Source organism: Athene cunicularia (genome assembly GCF_003259725.1).
Source record: "Athene cunicularia isolate RWA chromosome 3 unlocalized genomic scaffold, athCun1 chr3_part1, whole genome shotgun sequence".
Lineage (NCBI taxonomy): Eukaryota > Metazoa > Chordata > Aves > Strigiformes > Strigidae > Athene > Athene cunicularia.
This window is the reverse complement of record NW_020799097.1, coordinates 79,756,854-79,782,933: the sequence shown is the minus strand read 5'-3', so window position 1 is coordinate 79,782,933 and position 26,080 is coordinate 79,756,854. Positions and strand designations below refer to the sequence as shown.

General features: G+C 42.3%; 1 protein-coding gene across 1 annotated transcript in view; it reads right to left on the bottom strand.

Moving 5' to 3' along the window:
* PGBD5 (piggyBac transposable element derived 5) overlaps nt 1-26,080 on the bottom strand; it is a 41,887-nt gene that overhangs the window by 10,253 nt on the left and 5,554 nt on the right. The window contains exons 2-4 of the mRNA XM_026844355.1: nt 22,885-23,019; nt 11,322-11,502; nt 5,237-5,434 (exon numbers count right to left, since the gene is read on the bottom strand). Of these exons, the coding sequence (XP_026700156.1) occupies nt 5,237-5,434; nt 11,322-11,502; nt 22,885-23,019 (514 nt within the window). The remainder of the gene's footprint in view (nt 1-5,236; nt 5,435-11,321; nt 11,503-22,884; nt 23,020-26,080) is intronic.

Here is a 26,080-nt window from a genome sequence, read left to right as displayed (position 1 = left end):
CAGGGAAGGTTTAGACTGGATATTAGGAAGCATTTTTCCAGAAGGGGTTGTTAGGCGTTGGAATGGGCTGCCCAGGGAGGTGGTGGAGTCCCCATCCCTGGAGGTGTTCAAGAGTTGGGTCGATATGGCACTGAGGGATCTGGTGTAGTTGGGAACTGTCAGTGTTAGGTTAATGGTTGGACTGGATGATCTTCAAGGTATTTTCCAACCTAGATGATTCTGTGATTCCTGCCCTTCCTGGTCAGCTGGCTAGATAATTCAGCTCATCACAGGGTATGATTATCCTGCCTACTGCAGAAATCTGTCACCTGCAACTATCTACCAACCAGTGCCTGCATAGACAAAGGTGTGGTACCTAGAGCAGGTTACTCCAAGAATGGGCCCCATTCCTTCACATGGTGCATATTTGACCTGGCCTCCTCCAATACTACAGCAATATTTACGAGTTCAATGCTCTCCCAAGAAACTCCCATAGCTCTTCTCTGATTTACTGCTCCTGTCCTCCATGTTTTCCCCATCCAGGGGAAGCTCCTTGTAAGAGGGAAGAATGAGTTAAACAAACTTATAGTACAGGAGTTTGTTCCTTAACTTTTGACTTTATGTCCACTTAGGGTTTGATGGTCAGCTCTCAAAAGTACAGATCACCCCTTGCTCCCTGTCTATGGCACACCATCTAGTGAGGATCCCTACTCTCTCCCAGGCACAACATTATTTTTCTCCATGTCTAGAGAAGCACAGACTTGGTTGCATCCTTTCTCAGCATTGTTTCAGTACAGGTACAATTCTGGGCTTTCTCATTTCCGAAGCCTGCAAACTCTTATTGCCTTCCTTCTGCCAACTCTTTTACAATCATCCCTAAAATGCTCCTCACGTTTTCATTACAGACTTCACCATTTCATTCCTTCAGCTGGAAGTCTCATACCATCCATTATCTCTGTCAAGTCCCTGTGCTGTCCTAGCTGACAGGCTCTATTTTGAAGCAAGACTTATGACATATACTAAATGTCATGTTACAGCTGAGCCATGCAGCAATTTATTTGGGGCCTTTAAAGTCTGATTTTTCGAGTCCAAAATGATATCACCTCTAAATTGTTCAATACACTCTCCTTTCACCTCTGCTTTCCCAAGCTGGGTGTAAATGTAGCCCAAGGGGAGAGGAAAAAAAACAGTCAAATAAATAAATCCTTCATTACATTAAAAAAAATTATTATAGTGCTTTTTTGATCCTTTTAATGAGTTCAACAAAATTCTGGCCAGCATGAGCTAAAACAGGCTGATATATCACCAGCCTGATATATCACCAGCCTGATGCATCAATGCTGCAAAATCACTTGCCATCCCACCTGGGCAGGTTAGGAAAGGGTAAATATGTTCCTGGTGCCAGCGTTTTACAAAAAAAGTCCCCTTCTTTCTCCTTCTCTTTGGAGGATTTATATTTACTTTACAATCTGCTTTGTATTCACAATCCTTAAAAAAAAAAAATGCATTTCAGTAGCAGCGACGTGGGTACCATATACTCCCTCTCACTTTCTATTATATTCCACGTAACATTCCTTTGTTTTAAGAATATAAATAGCTTTACAGGCACATTATTCTTATAGCCTTTCCTAGGTTTGTTTTGTAGCCATAGACCACCTCTCCAGGGAAGACAACTGCCAGAGCTGGGTCATTCCTAGCTGCAGGTCTCTGACAAGCAGTCTCAAGCCAGCTGACTCACCAGCACTTCCAATGAGCTATTTCCCCTCCTGGTCCTCCTCCAGCATCACTGTGCTCCCATCCCTGGCAGCACTACAGGGAACACAGTGTCGGTGGGTCCGGCTGCCGGCCTCCATGCCACCACTGTAGACAGGCATCAGCTTTTAGTTTTGGGGGTTTTATTTTTTAAAAAAGTTTTTAAGCTTTATGCTTGTCAAGCAAAGCTTGGGAAATACCATCCCAAATGAAAAAAAGCAGAAAAACGAAGGTGCACATATGTTTGTTTCCTCAAAACACTTATTCTAAGCCAATCTGTAATTTTAGGTGCTAGAATCATGTTTTTTAAAATGGAGGCTCAGCAATACTGGCAGTTGCATCCACCTTGGCAAACACTGAGATTGCGTAACATGATATAAGAGAGGGGGCACTACATGATCCAAGTGCTATATGGCTTTTTATCAGGACTTAAGATTTGTTACAGTTCTTAATCAGAATTGCAGACAGTCAGCATTGTACAAGGTCTTCCCGTAAGAGTCCTCCGGCCCCATCCCCACTGTTACCATACTTGGACACAACTCCCTGAATGCAGTCTCACAAAGGATACATGAAAATTTAAAGTTAAAACCCTAAGCATCCCTGTCCTGAAACATACTTTTTGACACTGTGTTTCTTTCCCCAGACTTTCCAGTTCTGGCCCAGTCTCCCAAGATGATATTTTCAGAAAACTAGACTGTCACCAAACATTCCTCACTCCAGCTTCTCTTGGGCTAAGAACCACAGAAGGACTTATACAACTGCTTCACACAATTGTGATGCCTCTACAACATCTCCCATCTTCTCCCAAGTCACTGGTGAGATGTCAACAAACCATTTGCAGCTCTTTAGTCCTTGCCTTTTTTCTATCCTTAGCTATTGTCTGTTTAGTAGAGCTGGTTGGTGAAGAGCAGCAGTTATAACTCTCCTCACAAAGAAGCTACTTCTTAAAAAGATCTTGGGTTCAATGAGTTTTTGCTAAAGATGTCATTCTGGTCATCCTGCTATGCAGCAAGTGAGGTTGCTTCCTGCTCCATTCTGCTTCATATGAAAAATAGAGAAGATTGTAGTTATTTCTAGAACATAGTAGTGGAGATACTGCAAAACTGGGAACAGAACTAGAGTGGAAAAACAAAAATGCAGCCTTATCCCACAGATGGGGAGGTTTGGGCCAGCACATACATCACCTGCTTTAGAATAAGGGTAACTTTTTACTCTCTGGGGGTTCCAATCTCTTTCGGTTTCTCAGTTCTTCTGCAATATGGGCATAAGGAATACAGTAAACTCAAGTTAAAGCTTAAGGGAAATTAAAAACCCCACTGAATTTTGTTCTAGGCAGAAACTTTATAATTAATAGCGGAGTAAGCAGGTCATTTTTGCAAGACTAAAGGAATAAGACTCATCCTTTAGTATCTAAGATGATGTATCATGACACACTGGTTCAAAACATGCATAATAAATAACCTGCTGCATCTAAGAATAGTATTCATAGATCAGCTCTGACAAGTGTACTGCCCTCCTGGTGCCTCTGGCTTGGGTGGGATTTGCACTCTGAGTACAGGCAAGATTTATCTTCTCAACTTTTCTTTAAATTGCAATAAATAGCTCATTATTAGCTACATCTACCTCCTAGTCTCATCCTAAGTTTTGTTTTGATCATCTCTTGACTTTTGTTTTTAAGTTTTTCCTCTTCACGGCCTCCTCCGCCCCTGTCAACATTTATACTCAACCAAGTACAAACACGCACCATGCATTGTCAGGAGATCCCACTGGCGCCAGTCTCTGTCCAACTACCCTGCCTGGGTTTAATTCCCCTTTGTTCCTACCTCCTCTCCCACCTAACACAGATGCTCAGCAGGTCTGTGCTACAAGGAGCATAGATTCCTCCTCTTCTTCCTCTATGTTTACATGCCTTAGAGGACACTTTGGCAGTCCACCTTCAAGTTGGTTTAAACTAGCTTTGCTGCACTGACTTCGGAGATGCCAAATGAGAGGCAGGCAATCTGGTCTCCTGCCTTCCTACTGAGTCTCCATCTGTTCCCAGTTCTCCACTAGAGACTCTCTTCACCCCAGCACCACTCTTTAAAAAGCCAGTCTCTGTTTTCTGCTCTGATTCACTGTGAACTATGTCAACTGTCCCAGCCAGCAGTTGGGGAACGATGTGTTGGGCAGGTCTTGCCCATCACACACATGGGTCCTAATCAGTGGACGTTAAACTACCTCACACATGCAACCTACAATCCCATCTTTGCCAAAACAGACCCAAGGTCAATCACAAGCACAACAGCTCATACTGCTGTGCACTGCTTGTAAAGGATGTTGCCAGAGCAGAGTCTGCTTTTGCTCCCTCTTTTAATGAGGCAGTTAACACTGATGTTTACAGAGTATTTTTATAGTAAAATTTATTAATTATAACCAAATGGTCTGGGCTAGCCTATAGAACACAGGTGACATGTTGTGATAACCCTTGTTCAGTTAGTGCAGCTGAATAATCTAAATCCAGCAAAGCGCACAAGGGAAACAGCACAAATCCTGATGGCAAACACCCCTCATGGGGTGCAATGCTTCTCCAGGGACTGGTTTCAGAAGGGTTCCCAAAGTGTCCTATTTCCTTCACATACATATTTTCAGCATTTGTGCTCAGACACCAGTCCCTCTGAGTCACCAGCAGAATTTCTCAGGATCAGCCATGCCTTGCTAAGGTAATGAGCCTCCTTGCAAGGCACTGAATGACACACTAAGTCAACTTCTCAGCTCACCATACAGTAATTCAAAGCCTTGACTTTGCTTCTCTAGCCTGAGAGAATCACTCAGGATACGAGAGTCACTCAGGATTCAGAACATAAGTTTATAAGATGACTTTGAATTGGTGGCTTTACTTTTAAAGGTTTAGGTTATTCTTATTTGTCTCAGGCACTTATATATAAATTTGAACAATAAAAATGAGAACAAACTGAAACAAGATTTTCACTGAAAGATGAGTTTCAAAGAGTTACCTAATCACATTGCACGTTACAGAAGTTTTCAAATCTTTTTAAAACTACCTGTATACTTTTGAAAAGGAAAAGGTTTCAGTGTCAAGAAGTTCTTTTCAATTATTTCAACTATCCAAGTTATCTGTTTTGGTTTCTCTTCAGCAACTGCTAAAATCAATTTAACATAGAACAGGAAGCCTTAATCATATACTTCTGGCAAAAAGACGTTTGTTTGTGACTAAGTTTTTACTGGATAAATTAACCGTAGGATCTGCTGGGAGTTCTGAGTACATCATGATGCCACAAGCTCAGGGAAAGGAGGCTGCATTAGCAGTAGGATTTTAACCTCTGTATAGGAAACAAGAATAGCTGTAAGAAGACACAAAAGGGAAGTAATCACTACTGCTCCTGTTTATCTAGAATATTATGACCAAGCATTTTTGTTCAGGCTTGTTATCAAACTCAGTGACACATTTTGCCCTGTCACATTAAGCATGTGCACTTTCAACACGAGCAGTAGGAATGTTGCTTACCTTGTTGAACCGGTGAATAGGCATTGGTCAGAAAACGAAAGTGCCCTTTATTGTACCAGCAGATCAAGGACATGTTTCCCTTCATTCTTATTCTGTACTGTCCTCTGGACTGGGGAGTTTCAGGATTGTTCAGCATGGATGGAGGTAGGCCTGTGCAGTCACTTTTCCTGGTGCTCAGCAAACCACAGCAGTAAATCTCTGCATGTGAAAAAAAAAGCCCACTCCTTATCAGCAAGTCATTGCATGGATCCAGAAAGCATGAGCAGTGGAGGAAGTCTGATCGACCAGACTAGAGGAAGAGCTTGTCCTACAGCTTTCTAGTCCAACAGATATGTTAGCCAACTGGCCTTCTCCTGCAATACCAAAGATTTGTGTCGTACATGAATGACTTTAGAAACAGAGACAAGCACAGAAAGCCTGCTCTCTTGATGAAATGTATTGACACCTCCTGCACAGTCATGATGAGGTGACAAGAAGAAGAATTCAGGGTATCTTCCCAACAATTACATCTATTATCTGTGTAACAGTCTTCATAACATGTTTAAAATTGGACTAAAAAGACCCCAGTGGTGATATACATTACGGAACAAATCAGAATTTATGATCCATGAGAGTATTTGATGTTTAAATAAGAGAATAAATTGTGGAGGGAGCAGGGAAGTAGGGAAAGCTATATCATCTTAGATGTTAACTGAAATAAATTCTCCTACATGACGCTCATGATGCTTTCAATCACAATACACATGGCTGAAACTCTGGTTTAATCTCCTGCTTCACCTTGCTGCCCAGCTCTTCATTTCAGCTCACTAGTCCTTGCACCTGCATCAGATTTGTTAAGGAAGCCCTGCTTCAGCAATTAAGAACCACTGAAACCACCAGCTGAATTAAACACACACGTGCCAGAAGGACGGAGAGTATAGAAATATAGATTCAATGAAAATATATTTTAGGGAAAGGAGATAAACCAGTGTCCTAGTTGAGTGAGCACTCATCTTGCCCTGCACAGACATCAGAGGCTCCACAAGCAACACATTCTGCTTCTCACAGCTTCTTGGCCTTTTCATATGTGAAAGAGGCAACGAATTAAATCTAACACCATAAAACACATCTCAATGCAGCCAGGTGGGCACAAACAAGATTCGGAAACAACATTAATAATGACAATGCTTGAATCTGGCATTAGGCTGTGAAATAATAATGGCCTGTTTCTGTTAGTCCAAGAGAAGCAGATAGTCTTGATCAAATTAACTGAACTCAAGGAAATCTTGGATGGAAATTTCCTCAGTTTCCATAGGTTTTGTGTTAACCCACCTGAATGGAAATAAAGCCATGGGCACGGAAGCAGGTGACATCCGTGCACATCTTTCATATGGCAGCAGAGGATTGTGGTAGTTTAAAGCTCATCTGTCAGCTAAGTCTGCTTGTTCGAATTTTTCATCATGCTGAATTTTGCATATTGGATAACTGGATACCCTCTCAGGAGAAATGTTAAGTCAGACTACAGTGTCTGGCTTCCCCTGAGCACCTCTGTTCTTGGGTTTCCACTTCTGACTGTCTTTCTGGAATGACCTAAACTCTTGAGTGCCGGTCCAGCCTTTGTCCTTGGTTCATATAGAGCCTGGCATTTTGAGCATCCCCTCAACAGCTCACAGATACTACAGGAATACTAATATAATAATTGCTAATACTCATGAATAGGTCTAGTTGCTGTAGGCAGGTCTACAAGGAGCTGAACAAATTTAAGACATCCATGTCAGAAGAAGGTCAACCAACACAGCAATGGGTCAACTTCATTCTGAAGGAGGAAATCTGCACTCCATTGGTTATTTCTAATGAATTAATCAGTCCCTGGAAATCCTTGTTACTTTTTACAAAAGGCAACACAGAAAAACCTAGTGGCAACAGGCTTACAATCAATATAGGAGGAACTGCATCTCCAGTTGAAGGTTTAGGGTTTTTTTTTCATTTCTTGTCTTGCTAAGAAGTACACAAATGGTGTAGGTCACATACCTGTAAACTTTGGCATTAACACAGAAAACTTTTAGAAAACTTTCTTCTAGCCAATATTAAGATCTTCCTGCTCTGATAAGAAAAGAGCCTGAGAAGATCTTCCTTAGCTGCTTGAAGTTTATGACTCACTGATGGGTGATACTCTCTCCAGGAGACTGCAATGGTATAAAACCAAGCTAATAACTACATTATTGTGCTAGAGCTTCAAAATAGCAACAGCCGTCTCTGAGAAGCCATAATAATTAATTGTAGCCTTTCATTTAGCTCAGGCAATAAGCCTGCAGAAAGCTTCCAGCAGATGTTTCACTTCTCATACAGAATAATGGGAACCATTCTTCTCTGAGGAACACACTGTGTAACCTTCCTGCTGTATAACCTAGAAAAGTGCAGCACTTCTGCAGATTTACTAGTATCTCTCACCATGGATGACACCCGTAAGCTGTAGTTTTTTAAAACCACCCAGTTACTATAGCAATAGAAGCAATAAAACTTATGCCCATCTGGCTCAATGAAGTTTTTGTGTGTAATTAAATCAGAGTCACAACAGGTGTTTGCAACACACGCTGGAGTCAGTGGAGACAGCTTGCCCTCCTCTGGTCTTCTTAAAGTGTAGCTGCAATATAAATGTATACACCTAAACTAGCTGAACAAAGATGAGGAAATGTGGTGTAGTCATCCAAGATTCATTCCCAGGGTCTCCAGACCCCAGAGAGCTTGTGCTGAAGCCAAGCCTGTTTCACCACATCTTCATCGGCACCATTTGCAAAGGCAGCCAGGCTCAAGCTAGTTCAGGCAAAAATACACATTCTGCAATCATTTATCCTGCATACAATGCTGGGTCAAATCAAGAGCTAGGACAGCTGAGGGGCCTGTTGTGGGAAGGAGATGACAGCTTGCTTTAGTTTGTGTGCTGGAGTTGCAGGATCCTGCAAAGCTTGTGGGAGCACCATGGTCGCCCAGGCTGGCAACTCCTGCAGCATTGCCAACCTCAGCCACTCCGCGGGCAGAGCTAGATGCTCCTGTTGGTTCAGAAAGTGCAAAAGAGACTTTTGGGGATCATATGTTTCAGGGAAGCACAGGACACAGGGCTTTAAGAGGTGCTGTATTTTGTAATGGACAACACTAATGCTTAGAGGGGTAAAGAAGGAATGTGCACTATGAATCAGGGTCACAGCAAGTAACTATAACTGCTGTCTGCTTGCAGAACAGAAAATCTGGGTCATTTCAGTGCAGGTTTCCAGTTCTATTCAGAGGCCAGAGAAAGAAATGCTTTGTATGTCTCCTGAAAAATAAAAATGAGGTCTATTCAGGTTTTTGAATTTGAAAAAGATCAAAGTGCCCTGTCTTATTTTCTGAAGTTCTCAGGTCTCGGTATCTTCATAGATATTAGAATTATGTTCACCGACATCCCTTTATATTACTAGGCATATATTCTCTACTGTGGTACAGTGAAGGTGCTACACAGCAGGCTTTCAATAAAGAACACTGTGGGTTTTGCAGAAATGCACGTGTGGGTTAGGAAAAGCAAATGATAGTAAGGTTCCACAGAAGTCGTCATAGGATCACAGGATCCTATGGATTAAAGGATAATTCAGGTTGGAAGACAACTCTAGTCCTATCCCCTGCTCAGAGTAGGGTCAGCTCTGAGGTCAGACAGGACTGCTCAAGGCTTTATCTTGTCTGGTCATGAAAGGACAAAATAAAGGACAGCGACTGCACAACCTGTCTGGGCATCCTGCTCCACTGCCCTCAGGAAAAACCTTATATCTAGTTTGAATGACTTCTTTTGTTTCAGCTTATGTCAGTTCTTTTTCATCCTTCCATGATGCACCACCATTAAGAGCCACCTCCATCCTCTTGATAACCTCCTCAGGGTAGCAAAAGGCTGTTGCTGGGTCCCCCTGAAGCCTTCTCTTCTCAGGCTGAACAAGCACATTTCCCTCCCCGTAGCAGAGCATGTGTTCCAGACCCTGGTCAGGCTGGCGGTCCTCTGCTGAACTTCAGCTTATCAGTGCCTTTCTTGTACTGGGGGGTGTGTTGTCCAAAACTGTGCTGAGTAGGAGGCAATAATCTCCTCCCTCAATCTACAGGATATGCTCCTGTTAACACAGCCCAGGGTAGTGCTGACCATCTTTTCTGCCAGGGCACACTGCTGACTCATGTTCAACTCACTGGCTACCAAGAACCCAGGTCTTTTTCATCAAGAATTTTGAGAGAAACTAACACATTTTTTTAGTGGATGCCTCTTTCTAGTTCCCTTTAGTTCCCTTAAATGTCAGTGTAGGTTCCCCAAGGTTTCTAAGTATTAGCTTATTTAAATCTTCCTCTATTCCTCTGCTGATAGTCACAAAAAAAACCCAAAAACAACCAAAAACAACCCAAACCACATAAAGCAGTTAAGAGCAATACCAATTTATTTTCATTTTCAGTTCTCAATGGGATCTTTCTACCACTGATCCTGCTTCTAGCCCATAAACTAAATTTTCTTCATCAAGAAAAATAAATTTGTCAGTTTAAGAATGGGTCTTGGATTGTCATGAGCACCTGAGCATAAATGTCTTTCAACAGGCTCTCATGACACTTCTTCGTCATGGAGTGGCCCTGTTGAGATTTAGTTGGCTAAGCCACAAACAAAAAGAAAGCATTAAGGTCATTGCTGAGGGTGACTGTGTGATAAATTAGGAGAGATCTCTGCTGAGTCCAGGCTTCTCTGCCTGCCTCTCCCCAGACATACTGTCAGTGCAGTAAGATCCCAGCAGATGCTGGCAATACATTAGCTGCTTTGCAGCAGAGTCAATAAACACCATCTCCTTCAGGCTTCTTCCTGACTTCACCACTGCTTGACATTACTAGCATCTCACTTCTCCCGGTGTCTCACAGTCCTTCCAGTTCAACACCCCCCTGCAAAACCTCTGAGCTAGGTCCTAGTAACTTATGACAAATGCAGACAGTGGCCTTATTAAACAGAAAGATTTTCAAGGTCTCCCCATGAACTTCTTTCCATAGGAGTGCCACACTATTCTGCAAAGCCAATCAACGTGCTATCTTAGTGTCTGCCCCCCACCCACCCCATAGCTTCACCCCTAGGAAGGTGATAGCGTGTACCAGATCTGAAATTCAATTTTGGAAGCAGCTGTCAAATATCATTAAAAGTCTTATGAAGTCATATAACAAATCATGAACCAAACTGAAATCTCAGTAGACCATTAGCATATTTGATCAGTTAGTAAGAACTACATGCTTTAAAAAGACATTACTGAATTTGCTACCTGCTAGAAACTGTTAATTTGAATGATCTGTTCAGTGTAAAGCCCATGAATAATTCACCCCTGTGAACAATTTGAACTATCTATAAGTAATAAAACATTCAGCTGGTTTAGTAGCCATGCACCACTTTTTTCACTAGGGTTATGGATCATTTGGGTCATGCCATTGTCTTTATCCTTCCCTAGCTAAGCATAAAGGGTGCAACTCAGCAGTCAAGGTTTTTGTCTGTCAGTTTTTACATTTAAACCTGACACATCTCAGGTACTAGGAATAAGTGGGTTATGCTCTATATTTTTTTGTGAACTCACATTTTGCATCATTGCTTTGGTAGTCTTAAAAATGTAATGCTTATAATCAGCTGTGAAAACAGCAATTTACTAAAGAACAGTCTCTGCTCAGAGGAAAAACTCCAATGCACTACATATATTTTTCTTTTCGATTTGGCTGTTTGCAGCATTTGGAAAACCATGACTCTCTTGTGAGAATATGGCAGTATTCAACTGCATTCTGTGACCTCCCAGCTTACCTAAAATAATGTAGGAGCTAGCTCAACTACAGCACTGGTGCAGCTCACTGATGTTCTCATTTTAAATGAGAATCAAGATACTATCTCAATTCCCAGTCTTTCCCCCTGCTTTGGGCCATGTTTCATTACATTCATGAACGAGATCTTATCTTAGAGATGGCCAACTTATTTATACAAATAATTGAAATCTCAGTGAAGCTTTTGGGGAGGTTTTTTAATTCAGCATCAGGAGGACACCCAGGTATGTCATCATTAAAACCCATTGAGTCACCCAACACACACCTTGCTTCTCAAATTCTTCAAAGAGATTCAGGCTGGTAATGCTTGGGCCAGTGAAGATGATGTAATTCTTCCCAGATGCATTCTGACAGAGGCTTTTGGCCACCATACTGTGAAGCTGTGGTTTGTTCTTCAAAGCATCGAGCCCATCAACACCACTCCCTTCTTTGAGATGGACGTAAATCTTAAATGAGAAATAGGGAAAAAAGTCAGAAAGTTATAAGGAATCCAGAGGGAGCAGATGCAATTGCGAACATACCTAGTCAACTCAACTGGAGACAAGCTGAGAATCTAGGCAGCAGATACTTTTAATAAACTAATATATAAAGCCCCTTTCAAGTGGCTGTTGCTTTAAAACCACCTCAGGTTAGCTGGCACAGCTACCAATAAATACAGCATCCTTTGCCTCAGCTTAAGGGCTTCCTGAGGTTCTTGTCACTGTTGTGTAGTTTGAAGATTGTTTGCTTGGCAGGCAAAGATTCAAGTCATAACTGAGATTGTGTTATACTGAATCTGCATCAGCTTTAATGCTGCCAGCAAAAGGAGAGCATGGGAACTTCAGTTTCAACAAAGGCCACTACAAGATGACCAGAAGGAAATGGCCCATTAGCTTCACTGCAGCAATGTTCAGATTTATTTCTGTTGGCAGCAACCATTAGGATGCGACAGAAGTGTGTGTGCACCCCCATAAATGAGAGGAGCCAGCAATACACATACATACCCAGCCAGTCAGAACACCCTCATCAAACTCTCCAGGCACAGCGCTAATTCTTAGATCCTTTACTTAGACCATGATGTGGAGACAACCCACCGAAACAGACTGGACCAGGAAGCAGGGTACAGCGCAATATGCTGCTGTTAACAGGGAAATGCCTGGCTCATTTGTAGCAGGCTGCAGTAGCTTTAGGGTGTAGCCTGCTATAGTGCAGTCCACTTCACTATGCATTTGAACAGAGCCGTCACCATCATCAGCAGGAGGACATACATGTTTGTATTAGAGTGCAGGAACATTTATCCCTTAGTAATTTGACTAAAATTAACTGAACACAGTCCCACTAACTAAAAGAGCACTGAAGTAAAGCTATTACTTCGTTCTGACATTCCCCCTAGAAGAGGAGTCTTCTGCATTGTCATGCAGAGGGAGAAAACACATACCCTTCCTTTGTAAACAAGCCTTCCATTTTATTTCACTGAGAGTATTTCACAAGCATAACTTTCACCAATTTTGAACATCTATTAAAATCAGCTTGACATCCAACCTTCATCTTGTTCTAAAATTCAGCAGAAATAACTTGCTGGAAAGAGAAATGAGAAGCAGCAAACACCGCTCTAGTCACTCAGTACTGTAACACCATGGAACTTGGAAAGATTTAAAAAAAACCCCAAAAAAACAAATAACACAAATGCAAATTTTCTGAAAAAATTGCCCAGGCCTGCCTTTGTGGCTTTGGTTCTGAAGTACTCAAATCTTTTAGGAATTCCAGAAAAATTTAACCAGAGATACTTGCACAGTATTCAGGGACAAGGAAAAGGAATTTTGCCTTGTTTCCTGATGTATCCACAACAAGCTTTTGTTAAACTTGCTTGAGACCTCAACCACCTAGAATATGCAGCACTGCTTTCCTGTATATGCATCTGTTTCTCTTACCAACACACTCCTTCATAAATGAAAGTTCAATACAAAGCTCATAGAACAAAAGTGCTTTCATGGTTGCAGTAGTGCTCCCAATAATTTATATCTCAATGATCTTAGAGGGGAATGAAATTCAATTAAACAGCTTCTCTCTATTTTAGATGGTGTATCTCCCAACACTGGTATTCTAGAAATATTAATGCAATATTCCCTAGTAATTCATGCATCGTGGAACAGTCCCCAAGAGGAGTGTGTTAGGTATGAAATCTCTGAGAAATGAAACTTAATGTGTATTTTGAAATAACTGATGTGCTAAAGAACAAAGCTGGTGCAAGGACAAATACATGCTAATTCCAAAAACAAGCACCGCACATACTAAAAGGAAGTCTTAAATATACATTATTTATATTAAAAAAAAATAATAATCCATTTTTTGATTGAAACTGTTTCCAGATGAGAAAAAAGGCAGGAATGTTTGTAGAGTTGCTGACCAAGCTCTACTCATTTCTGGAAGCTGTCAAATTTGTGCTTTCCCCAATGCTAAGACTGAGGACTAGCTAATTACAGTAAGTCATTTAGGTTATTAATCAGGGCTCAAGAGAGCAGCTTAATAGTGGAATGCATACAAAGGGCAGATTGTTCCAAATTTACAGCAAAGGTATTTCATGATTATTAACATCAAAATTAAGATTAGGTTACTAGCATGCCAGCATAGAGACCACACATCAAGCCCTTAGAATCTATAGACAAGGCACAAGGAGACAAACGACACAGACAGATTAGTTTTGACCTTGGATTAGCAGTTGAGCTGAAAACAAAGCACGAATCTCTACGTCTAGGAGAGTGTCCTACACTTTCCCCTCCTCTACTGCAGTAAGACTCAGCCAACCAAGAGTCTCTCCTGCTCCATGTTCACTTTGTGTTCCCCATAGAGTATCCCTCCAGGGATATGACAGTCTGCTGGTCAGCATGAGCCAGTTGGTCCCTCACCATGGGCTGGTTTGGGTCTGCAAGCAGCTACTTTAAAGTGCATGCCCACCATGCAACCATCTACCGAGACATAACTATTTTCCTACTAGGATGCTACATACTCCATAGGTTTTGTTAGCAGTGTTCACTGTGCACCTGGCACCCTCCCACTGTTCTTCCCTCTATCTTGAGGGTCCTTGTAATGGCCACCTTGTGATTTCCATTCTCCCTTGCTCTGTTCACCTCACCAGTACCCCTTACTCAAAATCCATACCCACTGCTAAACCTTCCTTCTCTCCTCCTCCAATGTTAAATATATCTCTCTTTTTAATCCTTGGGCATTTCCTTGCCCATCCAAGCACAGCTTTTGTTCTTGGCACAATTTTTCTTGTTTTGGAGAAGCATCATTCAAAGCCTTATCATGCTCAGCCCTATTGGAAAGATGGGTGACGGCAGCATAATGTTGGAAGGCAATAAGGCTGCTGTGAAACAGTGGCTGGGTACAGACAACTGGCAAAGGCATAGCTTCAAATATCCTTGCAAGTGCCTACAATCCCATATGGCCTTTATTTTCTCTCTCCCTGTCCTCTCATCCAGCTTATTGCATTCTACCTCAAATCATTAAGATCCTGCCTACAGAAGCCTGAAGCATTCCACCCCATTCTGTAATGCATTAGAAGTGGTATTTAACAGTCAGCAGTCTGAAGAAAAAGCACAGAATTTCCAGAAATTGGCCACAAGACGTTCACAGTCACAGTCAGAAGCTGCTCCCCCAAAATGTTTGTTAAACCATTCACCAGAGCTTCTGGTTTGTCCTGTGACAGCATTAGAACTTTGTGCCCTTTCCATATGTTTCAACAGCAAAGGATTGTCACAAGTACAGGCTCAACAACTGCTTCTGGACAATAGATGGAGATGTCAGCAGCAACATCCTCTGCTTCTGCAGGTGACAGTCAAAGCACTGCTTCCTGAATATTTGCAGAGATCACTTTTACTGTGTATCTTTTTCCTAGTGGCTACTGATCCATTCGATCTACAACACCAAATGGGATAATGTGTGACATCATCTGTCTTGGGAGACAACTACAGGCTGAAGCTCTTTATCTGGCAGTGCTGGAACCAAAACAGAGCTTTCTCTAGTTATCCCTCAATTATTTATTTCTTACCAGACAGCTACACGTTCAGTTCTGCCATCTCTCTATCTACTGCAGCCCTACTGCAGCAGATGCTTTCAATTCAACATGTTTTAATCCTGTGTGCACAATACCAGCTCTCCTCACACTATATAACTCATTCCTCAAACCCTCCTTTCCTCAGCCTACAGTCTCTTCCCTTTGAAAACCTGACAGTAAGAAAAGACCTTCACAGTCTCTGGCTCATCCTTCCTTCCACCTACAACTGCTTCTGCCTCCTCCCATCACAAACTCAAAAGTAGGTATCAGTCAATATACCTGATTGCCCAAGTGACGGTACAGGTGAAGACTTCACTGAGCTCTTCCAAAACAAGAAAAACAGTGTAAAAACTGTTCTGGAAAGACTGTTTGCCTACACAGAGGCAGTCAGAAAAGACATCACATTTCTGAGCAGGAGATTTCATGTGCTGACAGAAGAGAGGCAAGTCAATCACCTGCCATTCAGAAACTCAAACCAAGTACGTTCAGCTACACAGACTGCTAGAGAGAGTGTTATCAGAGGAAGGAAGATCTCAGAGTAGGCATCTGTGCTACAAGCCAACAGGAATTTCTTTGCTCTGTGCTAGCAATTTACTCTATGGAAAATTCACATGGAAGATTTATAAGGTCTTGCTAGAAACTAGGTAAAAACCCAAGCACTTAGGAACAAAAGCTGCATCTTGACTGCACATTTAAGAGCATCCTAGAAACTAAAATATTGGTGACTGGGCTCATATTCAAAGCCCAGACAGAAAATTGAAAGCACTTGCGAATAGCACATCCCAAATACTCCATATTCATATATAATTGAAGCATCTCAGGGTACAATTCTTAAATAAAATAGATGACATTTGGAAGAAAAAAAAGAGCAGGATATTAATAAACAGGAGGAAAATTTTGAGGACTACTTTGTGCAAAATACTTCACAAAGGACAGACCCTAAACAACAACAAAATAGAAGCAAAGTTTTTAGATGACACTTATAAAAGCAAGAGAACAAAGAACATGCAATAGTTTTTGGATGCTAAATAGCTATCAAAACCATAACTTCATTTTTCTATAGACTTAGCCAAATACTCGTTCATTCCTAGCACCACTCTAGATCTTGCCTCACTCTGTCTTCTCTTATCCTAAACCTCATCTCTGTTATCATTACCATAGTTGTTGGGAGATCCTCCCCTTCAGTCCCACCCCAAACTTTCTGCAGCCCATACTTCCCTCTTCTTTAATGCCCTCTTCCCAGCCAGCTCTTAGGTCTAGCTCTTCCTCAGCAGCTGTTGGCACCACTGATGGTGCTCCTAGCGAGACCGGATCTTTTTATTTGAGCCCCTCTTCATTCTCTTCCTACTCATCTAAACACTACTTTGAAAATGCATGCAAGGGACACACAGCTTTCCCATTCTGTTCCTAGCTAGCTCTTGGGGTTCCCCTACAAAGCTCTTTCCTTGGTCTCCCTCTATTCTCCTCTGCTTTTTATTTTGAATCATTTCAACCTGCATTAACACACAGATCCAGATAACATCTTTGTGCTGAGGGCTGAAAATCTGTTTTGTTTGCACATTCTTCAAATCTTTCAAATCTTCTAGCAAGATCTTTGTAAGACTGATAGAAAGATGCTGGTAGAGTTGACAACGCAAGCCCAATGTGGCTTAAAATGCCTTTACGTGATATCCCTCTTCCATGTGATTTCTTTATCACTGAGGACATTACAGCATCTTACCTGTAGGGTGGACCAGCAACCTGTGAATCACCAGAGATTTCTCTCTGCAGCTTCTCCCAGGCCAGCCACATCTACATCAGGAAGATTCATTATCTGTAACATCTCCATGATAAAGCATTTCCTATTCTTTCAAATACCCAAGAACTGCCTGTCTCTCCTCTCCATTTCTGCAGTCATCCTTCTTTCCTCTCACTTTGCTTAAATGTATCTTGACATCCAGACAGTGCTTTGCCACAGAGACCCCTTGCTTAACCCTTTGCTTCAACCATGTCAGCCTTCTGCCAGTTCCCTCTTCTTTGCAGCATGAAATGGAACTGGGGCTGGAAAATGGAGTCAGGCCTTTGCTGTTTGGACCTTCCTATTGAGTTCTTCCTATACCTTTTCAGTATACTGATTCCTATCCACGTTTGCCCTGAGAAACCAGGCATCCAAGCACTGATGCCAAACCAGGCCATGTTTGCTTCTTTCCATGCTGTCCTTCTCCTGCCTGGTTGGAAATCACTGCTAACCTCTGCAAAACTCTTTCTTTTTGCTCTTCAATACCTTTCACAGAATAGAATCATAAAATCACGGATCCGCAAGGGGCATTCCTATGGCAAGACTATTAAGTGAGGAAGAGAGGAGGCTCTGGTGCTTTTAGCCTCCTACACCAGGCAGAGTTATGCTAAGTGAGAAGAGCTACAGGAAAGAGACAACTGCACAAGTGGTTTTATCATCAGAAACTCCAAGCACCACAGACAGGAACTAAAAAATAACCTTCATTCCCATCTGAAAATAGACACTACAGCTACATGTAAACTCTGAGAGAGATGCTTGCATTAGTTCACATTCAGATGTTTGTTTTTCCCATTCATCTAGAACCACGGTAAGATTGCAAACTCCACAGAAATGAATGGGGCTGGCCCATCACACATCTGCAAAACTACCTTCCCATTTAATACTGGTGAGCAAGAGACTTGACTTTCAATTGAGATCTGAGATTCTCAGACGCTGACAATACAGAACCACATGCATTAGAAAGCCAGAGCCTGGTAGGAGCCAGAGGAAGAAAGCAGATAGGATTTTCCAGCCACCTGTGACTGACAAATGAAGGTGATCAGATTTTCTGGGATCCCCTCCTAGCCAAAGCCTGACCTTGAGAACCTCCTCAAAGCAGCTGCTACATCTGTGTGTTCCAGATGCAACTGTTCCAGCATCAGAGAAATTATCAGAGCCCTGTTTAAAGAAACCCAAGGGCTCAGACTAATCTCCAAACAGAATTTGAACAGGCTGAAACACCAACGTTTCTGAACAGCTTTATTAAACAAATGCACAGATGGCTAACTCTCCTGCAACACTGACCTTGAAAACAAAACTCACTGCAGGCTTATTTATCCTTCCCTTTTCCAGTGAATGAATGCACTTATGTGCTGTGTTGTGAAATTATAAATTCTTTGGGGCACCATCTCAGTTTTAAGTTCTTACTCTGTAAAATCAACAGGGTTATGGAAAGTATTTGAGCTGACTGTACTTACCCCATTTGAAATCAAGAATGAACTAGAGCATTTACTATAAAAGCATGATGTTTACATTGTTTGGGGGGTTTTGCTGCAACTGACAGCTCTGCCACTGATCTGTGGAGGGACCTCAGACATCTCCCTTCACTGAGACTGCTGATCTTCAGGGAGAGCGCCATTTCTTACCCTCTCAAGCAGGGCCCCCCTGATCCAGGCTGCACTCTTTAAATACCACTATAAGTTGCTGATCGTTCAGTAACGTGGGAAGACTCAAGCTGCAGACACAGACCTTTTCCTTAATCTGGTCTGACTCATCACTTCTTCAGGGTAAGCAGTGGAAAGTGGAAACTCAAATTTCAGTCCCAGTACAAGAATCTAAAGCATTTCTTAAATCTAAGCAAGCGACAGGTTTCACAGGGATATTAGTGAAAATGAAATGCATTCTTGCAAGAACTTTCTGCCAGTAAATAAAAGCAAATGCAGAGCCCTTGGGGGAGTTGGGGGAGGGGAGGGTGTGTGGGAGGGTGTGTGGGAAGTGAAGTGTCCAGAATAGCCTCAGAGAACAAATTTCATCCCAAGGAATAGGAAAGGATACATGCATCCATAAAGTCATCTGTTCTCTACCATGATATCACAGGGGTTTTTTAAGCAAATAATTATGTTGATGAGCTAATTCCATTACTGCCTATCATAGCGATTAATATTGCCTGACTGTCCCTTTGCAGTGCTCTTGACCATCTACATACCGCCTTCCATTTTGCTGACTGATGGCTTTTTGGGTCAGAGACTGTCTTTAGGGTTATGTTTGGGCCATGGGTCTGTGCTTCAGGACAAAGCACAATGGGAGTAACTTGTTCTGTCTGACTTCCTGTGAGGTTCAGTGCATGGGTCCAGCTTCTTGTGCTTTCTTCTTCTGCAAAATGACCAGAAAACCTTCTTGTAGAGGAGGAGCAATGGAAGGGCTAGGCATTCACTTAGTAACAGTTACTCAGGACCACATTCATTTCTTATGAGCCACACAAGAAAAGGAAAGAGAGCATTATGTGTCCTACCAGGACAAAATAACTAGCCCTGATCAGATATTTGGGAACTCAGCAGTTTTTGACAAGCTCTATTGCTATATCTAAAATGAAAGAGAGTCCTATGAACATCTTTTACAAGTAAGTGTTCCAGACTTTTTGAGAGAAAAAGGAATAAAACCTGACACAACTAGAGTTTTGATTTAAATAGGATTACTTACTCATGAAATACTCTTAAGAAACAAACAAACACTTTTAAGCTACTGTGATCATTTAAACTGCAGTCAAGATATTAAAATATTGGTTTGAAAAGTGTCTTAGTGGTAACATGTGTGTAGGGAAATATATTGGAGAGAAATGAGAAAAGCAAAGAGAAGATGGAGCAGAGAGGGACACCTGAGGTCCTGCAAACCAAGTTTGCAGTTCTCATTGAATTAGAAAGAAAGAAACAACAAGGCCCAAGCCCTCTCCTGCGGCAGCAGCTGCTGCCACCTTGATGTCCAGAATCAAGGATGGGTGAAAAAGGCAACAGTATCAGGGCATTTTTGCTGCTTACTTTGCCAGAGTCAGCTCTCCTGGGGCCCTTCTCACCCTCTGAAAGGTTTTGTTCATTCCCAGCTGCTGTAGACATATATTTATTTTGTTTGAATGATGTGTCCTTCCTGCATGTTCCCACTTGGCCAGCTGACCGTGAAAAGATACTCAGCAAGCAAGCTATCCACTGCAACAAGATGCTTTGCTTGAGAAATTCTGAAGCAGAGACATGATCTAAAATTGTGCATCCATCTTAAGAGAGAGACTTAACTGTCAGGGCAGAGTCAGGTTATCTGTATTACAGAAGACAGAGAAGTAATCTACTATATGTACATTGTTTATATTATGCATATATAAGCCTATGCACCTCCTTATATCCACAAACGATACTTAGTTTTTATGCCACTTCAGTTCCACAAATGGCTTATTGGGCTGGTTTTTTAACCAAACACCATTTGCTGAAAAAGCTAATGATGAGCCATCAAACAGAAGTTTTTACTCATGCCTCAAAAAATTATTCAGTTTTTGTTCTTGAGAACAAGCAGAGGAATCCGGGGTGTCAAACAGCTAAAACTCCTAACAACTGCCCCGTGAGCTGCCAACCAGGAGCTGTCCACAGAGTAGCTCGGCACGTGGCTTGAAAACACTGGTATCAGTTTTACATTAGGAAAACAAACCAACCAACCCTTTTCACTGTAACAAAAGCAGATCACTAGGAAAACTGGCATGTCCTCAAATGGAGATCTTTTAACATCAAGCTCATGATTCAGGTTTAGAGGTCCTTGCTTTTGTCCAGGAGTGTCACAGACCTCTTGAGGTTCTTTCCATTCCTGAGAGACAGTCATATGTAGATCACTTCCCTCTTCTGCCTAGGCTGCTTCCCCTTTTTATAAATACATATCATTCAGACTTTTGAAACTGAGTTAGCCTGATTTGTGAAGTGGTTACAGTCATATTTTATCCCGAATAAAATGATCTTGATGTCATAATGTGGAAACAATGAGTGAGGGAGGAAGGGAATTAATCCAGACACTATTACAGAATTTCTACATATTTCCAAGTGGGTGCTGTAAGGTTTTGCTGGCAGCAGACAGGTGGTAGTCCTTAACTATCAGGCAACAAGTCTTTCCTTCATGATGGCAGTATCACAAGAGATGGAGGGGAAGGTGTGCACATGAAGGGGGAAACCATTGGATTTTCTTCTTGTTTAGATTAATTCTCTCCATACGTTAAACAAAGGGAAAAAAAAACACATCTGTTTTAATACAGGAAAAAAAACAAACAACCACCAAATAAGTGCTTTGGATTCTGCAAGATCCCTTGTAAGTGTAACACATAACTGAATGCACCATTTCAAGCATGCCATAGTTGAAGATGCCCCATCCTCTCAAACTAGGTTTTTCCATTTTAGCATGAATGTTCATGTTCCTATATATTCTTTTTCACCCTTTCCTAAGGTTCCTCTTACCCAGTCATTTCAGCATGATGATAATTTCAGCCAAGTCATGGAATGAAAATAGAAGGTGGCTGGTAAGATGATCCTGGATGTCATACAGATGCAAGTGAAGCGTGAGTATCTAATTCATTAAGAGAGCAGGAGGATTAGGGTGGTGCTGAGCACCTATTCTGTTTAATTTGACATTCCATTAATTCACTCTCTCAATGGACAGGACGGGAGGTGCAACATAATTACAGCTCAGAATCTGAAACCTCTGGCATGTCTGAAGACATTAGTTTGGCGGCAGTTGGCTGGGGGAGCACTGCAAGAGAGATCAGCAAACTTCGTGGTCACAGTACCCATTATGTTTCAGTAATAAGCTGCATGTGGGACTGGTGGAGTTGACCTTGGAGATGAAGGACACTGCCTCTGTGTAGCATAAGACTTTCTAAATGCCTTGAGAGCAGAAACTTCCAAGGATGCTTTACAAGGTGAATCTGTTTTGTATTGGACAAAACAATGCTTTAAAACCTGGGTGGAAGATGTATGATTCCAATTTTCTTCTTAGAGTGAATAGTGCTGCTGAAAATGCAAACCCCTTTTTCCCAGCAAGCCTCTTCTCTTGCACAGCTACTCAAACAGTCGTGGTGATTCACAGATCAAATTTTACTGTGAACAAATGTTCAACTGCAGCAAATTCACAGGCCCTGGAGTTCTGACATGCGTTCAGCCTGAGCAGGCAGTGTGCACATCTAACCTGCACCCCCAAACTGCTGCTCTGGAACATGCAGGGCACCATTTTCACATAAGTTCTTGGGGAAAAGAAATACCAGAAAATATCTGTCCCCTCATGTCTAGATATCAAAATGAACAGTTGGATTTTTCAAGAGCTCTCTAAATTTATCAGCAATGGGGGAATCTGAGAATTTAAAGTTGTCCCCAATGCTTTACAACACTAAAACAAAACCCTTTAAACACATCTCCCACTCAAGTGCATTTCTCACCTTGAAGCCACATCAGATTTTATTTCTTTGTTAGAGAAGTAGAGGTGTGAAGAGATGTAATAGGAAACTGTGCTAACATGTTTCTCACAGAAAAATGGACATCTTGATACCATATATTGATTTAGTCTATTGGACACCGCTGGCTCTCACAGATGCAGTGTTAGAGAGAGAAGCTGACTCACTAAAAATGTCAGAATTCACAGTACCTAGACATTTAGATAAAAGGTTTATCTGCTTGTATATCCTAAGTTTATCTAAATGTCTAGGTCCTGTGAATTTAGATAAACTTAGGATGTACAAGCAGACAAACCTTTTAACTCCATTTTAATTTAACTAGCTTAGGGCCAGCAGCCAGATGGACAGTATTAGAGACCGGCAGTTAAACCATACAGCAACCAGAGCATCAGCAACTTGTTGCCACTGTCCATCGGATCTAGCATCTGCAGGAGTCAGAGGCCTGCTGTATTCAGATTCTAGCCCCCGGCAAGGCAACAAAAAGAAGTGACTGTTACCTTTAGTCCTGCAATACATTCAAGGGCCTGCTGGAACTGAATCAAGACATCTAAAAAGGTAAAACCTGCCTGGCAGATGAAACCAGTGGATGAGCACTGCCGAACCCAGAGACTGAATTTCCTCTTTTTCCTCTTGCGCAGCTCCCTCTCTGTGCATGTGGCAATGAAAACAGGATCCTCATCGATCAGGGGTTCATGTAGTACCTGTAATTGGCAAGAAAAGAGGCAGAGGGGAAAGAAACAGCTAAGTACATGATTGCTGAAAGAAAATGGTGCATTAGGTGCTTCCAAGGAAATGCAATCCTTGCATTGTGCTTGTGCACATCACCTCATACAAAGGAGAAAACCCACTTTTGTTCAATGCTACCATCCAACAAAAACCAAAGCCTGGCCAAGCATGCTCCATTGTGGATGGCTGCTGTACAAGTGGTTTTCAAAGACTGCAAGGCATGGCTCTCACTTCTATCAGCTACAGTTTAACATTCCTCCAAAATGTGGCCTCTAACTCTCACTATCAGCTAGAGTTTAACATCCCTCCAAAATGAGGTTGGGAATGGGGGCAGGAGGGATTGTTAACAAGTATCCTTCTCCAAGCTTCATCATCAGCTTCATCTTGTTTGGCAGAATGTCTTCCACCCAAACATTCCCTACAATAAGTTGTAATGTACATTCCTTGGTTACAGCAAAGGAAAACACACAGCAAAGGGGGAGAGAAGTTAAGGGAGAAAAAGATATTTTCTGCTTCCATTTAAGGAGGTGCTGAAGAGACAGAAAACATTTTTCCTAGTGGCAGCAGCTTCAGGGAAGCCTCTCCTGTCTCAGGAGCTGAAAAATTTGACAAAAGGAGACAGAAAGATAAACGACCAGAGGCAGACATAGAAAAAAAGACAAGGCAGACTGGAACAAGTAATGAAAATCTGTGAAAGCAAAGCAATTTCTGCATTCTGCATCCAGACGATGTAAGTGGTTCCCTGTTCCTTATAGCTGTTTTGTGATACTTCTTTCCATTAATTCTGTGGCAAAGTCATTAAGTTTTACACTACTGAACCACCTACGGAAAAGTACTAGTACCTCCTTGCAGCTCACAGGTAGCTGTGCAGAACATACACATCCCTGACTGCATGGTGTGTGAGTTGTCTAGCAAGTCTCTGTTGAAAGGTCTCAGCTGATGAATGCTAACCAAAATCAGACATCTACATCTAAATCAGAGCAAGTCACTGACAGCTCCCCTCCTAGTTCACAAGGGGAAAGCAGTCCCAGCAGGCCATAATTCATACCCTTCTAAAGACGTGTAAAATAAGTCAGATGGGTTATGATCTAAAGGAGCCCATTCTTTTCCAGTGACCATCACTCCAGGAGATAGGCTCAGATACATGTATCGACAATGCAGAGGCTCTCACCCTCATATCAATCCTTTCCATGCCTGCATAGGTGCTACTTTTGTGCACATCTGCATGCAGCCAGTGGCAGAAATGAGAACAAAGCTGCATTAAACCAGGGAGCAACGTTCATAGGAGAGATGTGGTGGCTAAGCAGTTAAGCATCAGTGATGAGCAGCTGCTGGTCTCCTGAATACAAGATGGTTGTTGAACATCACTCTGTCAGCCCAAAATAGGCACCCGTGCCCTCCCCAGGCAGTGGTGGCTGCACACTTTCATTTATACACACTCCACTTCTTAACGGCTCATAAAACATTCACAGGACCATCTGAAAGCACTCTTGTGAAATGTTCAAATTATACACCAAAATGCAGATGCGAGCAAGGAGAACTGCACACAAAGCTATTTGTTCTTAAAGCTGCAGCTGCCCCATTTCCCCACTGAAACCAAAGCCTCTTTCTCTCTCAAGGTCCACACAAAACACTGCTCTTCCTTTCTGAAGGCCACCTGGGGCACTTCACACTTCCACCTCAGGGAATTCCAACAGCATTTTGCAGATATTAAACATGCCCTCATTTGCTTTTGCCTTTCTGCCTCTTCTGTGCAGAGGGAAGACCATATCCCTTGGGATGGGGTTGGATACACCATTAAGAACTCCTGAGCTACTGGGAAGTCCCTCTTACCTGCCAGATTCCACTGAGTGGTGTGGTTCAACTGTTATAATCTCCCTCACCATAGGATGGAGAGAAGCAAAAAGGCTGTATAAGCATCACTTGAGGACATTTTTTACCCTCTGTCATTAGCTCAGCTCTCTCCTCCGCACCACAGCATCACCTCTCCTCAAAGCAACTCTACTGCATCTTGTTCACCCTTCACACTCTTTTTGCCTTCTATGACACAGTAAGGCCTGTCATCCTTACATTTAGAAAGCAAATCTGAATTAAAACCTCTCCCCATCTTCCCCTTCGCCCTTGTCCACGCCCAGCCCTGCCTTCCTCTAGGGCCCAGAGCTTTCCCTCATTTCCCCCATCCCAAATGTTTAAGTCATTCCCATTTCTCCACAAGATGACTAATGCTCCACCAAAGCCCCACTGAACTGCTGGGAAGAGGGAACAAAAATGGAAAAAGAGTAGGGTAAGATTTGCTGTTGCTGCAACCAGGGAATGTGGACAGGGAAACTGAAATGAAAACCCTGGAGCTTTGCTCTTCTTGCTTCCTCCAGAGAGGGTGGGGAGACAAAGTGTTGTCACCTCGCCATATGCAACCATTGCTTCAAGAGTTGTAAAGGCCTTTGCAAGCAAGGGACTGTATGGGCTGTGCCTGCTTCTGGCGTATCTGATGCCCATCTTGTTTTCAAATGCAGCAATTTGTTGCTTCTGCAATGACGTGATTTTCTTATGACAAAAGTTAGCCCTATTGCCACTGGCCAGTCCTATTAGTTTGTTCACCTTCCCCCATTCTCAGTCTCCTTGCTCCTCCTGTAACCTCAACTTCATCTCTTTGCCAGATCTCCAAGAGAAGTTGTATTTGCTCCTTCCTCATTCCCATTCTTGCTGTCACTGCAATACCCAGTTTTCCAGGAGTAAGCTTACTGTCCCCATGGCATACTCTTTCCTGCTTCTTATCTTCCTAGATAAAAATCTACTTTCAGGCTTCATTGACTCCTACACATATTCCTGGCTGCATCTTCACCATCTTTGACTCACTCCCCAAGCCCTCTCCTCTTTCTGTTCTGACTTCCTTTGATGCAAGGTATCATATGGACTTCTTCATTGTCTCCATTTTCTCCTCTCAAATCCTCAGTTTTGTTCAGGTCTAAGAAGCTCCTCATCTAATTTCTTTGCTCCACCACAGCTATCCACTGCTTTCCCCCCCCCCCCCCCCCC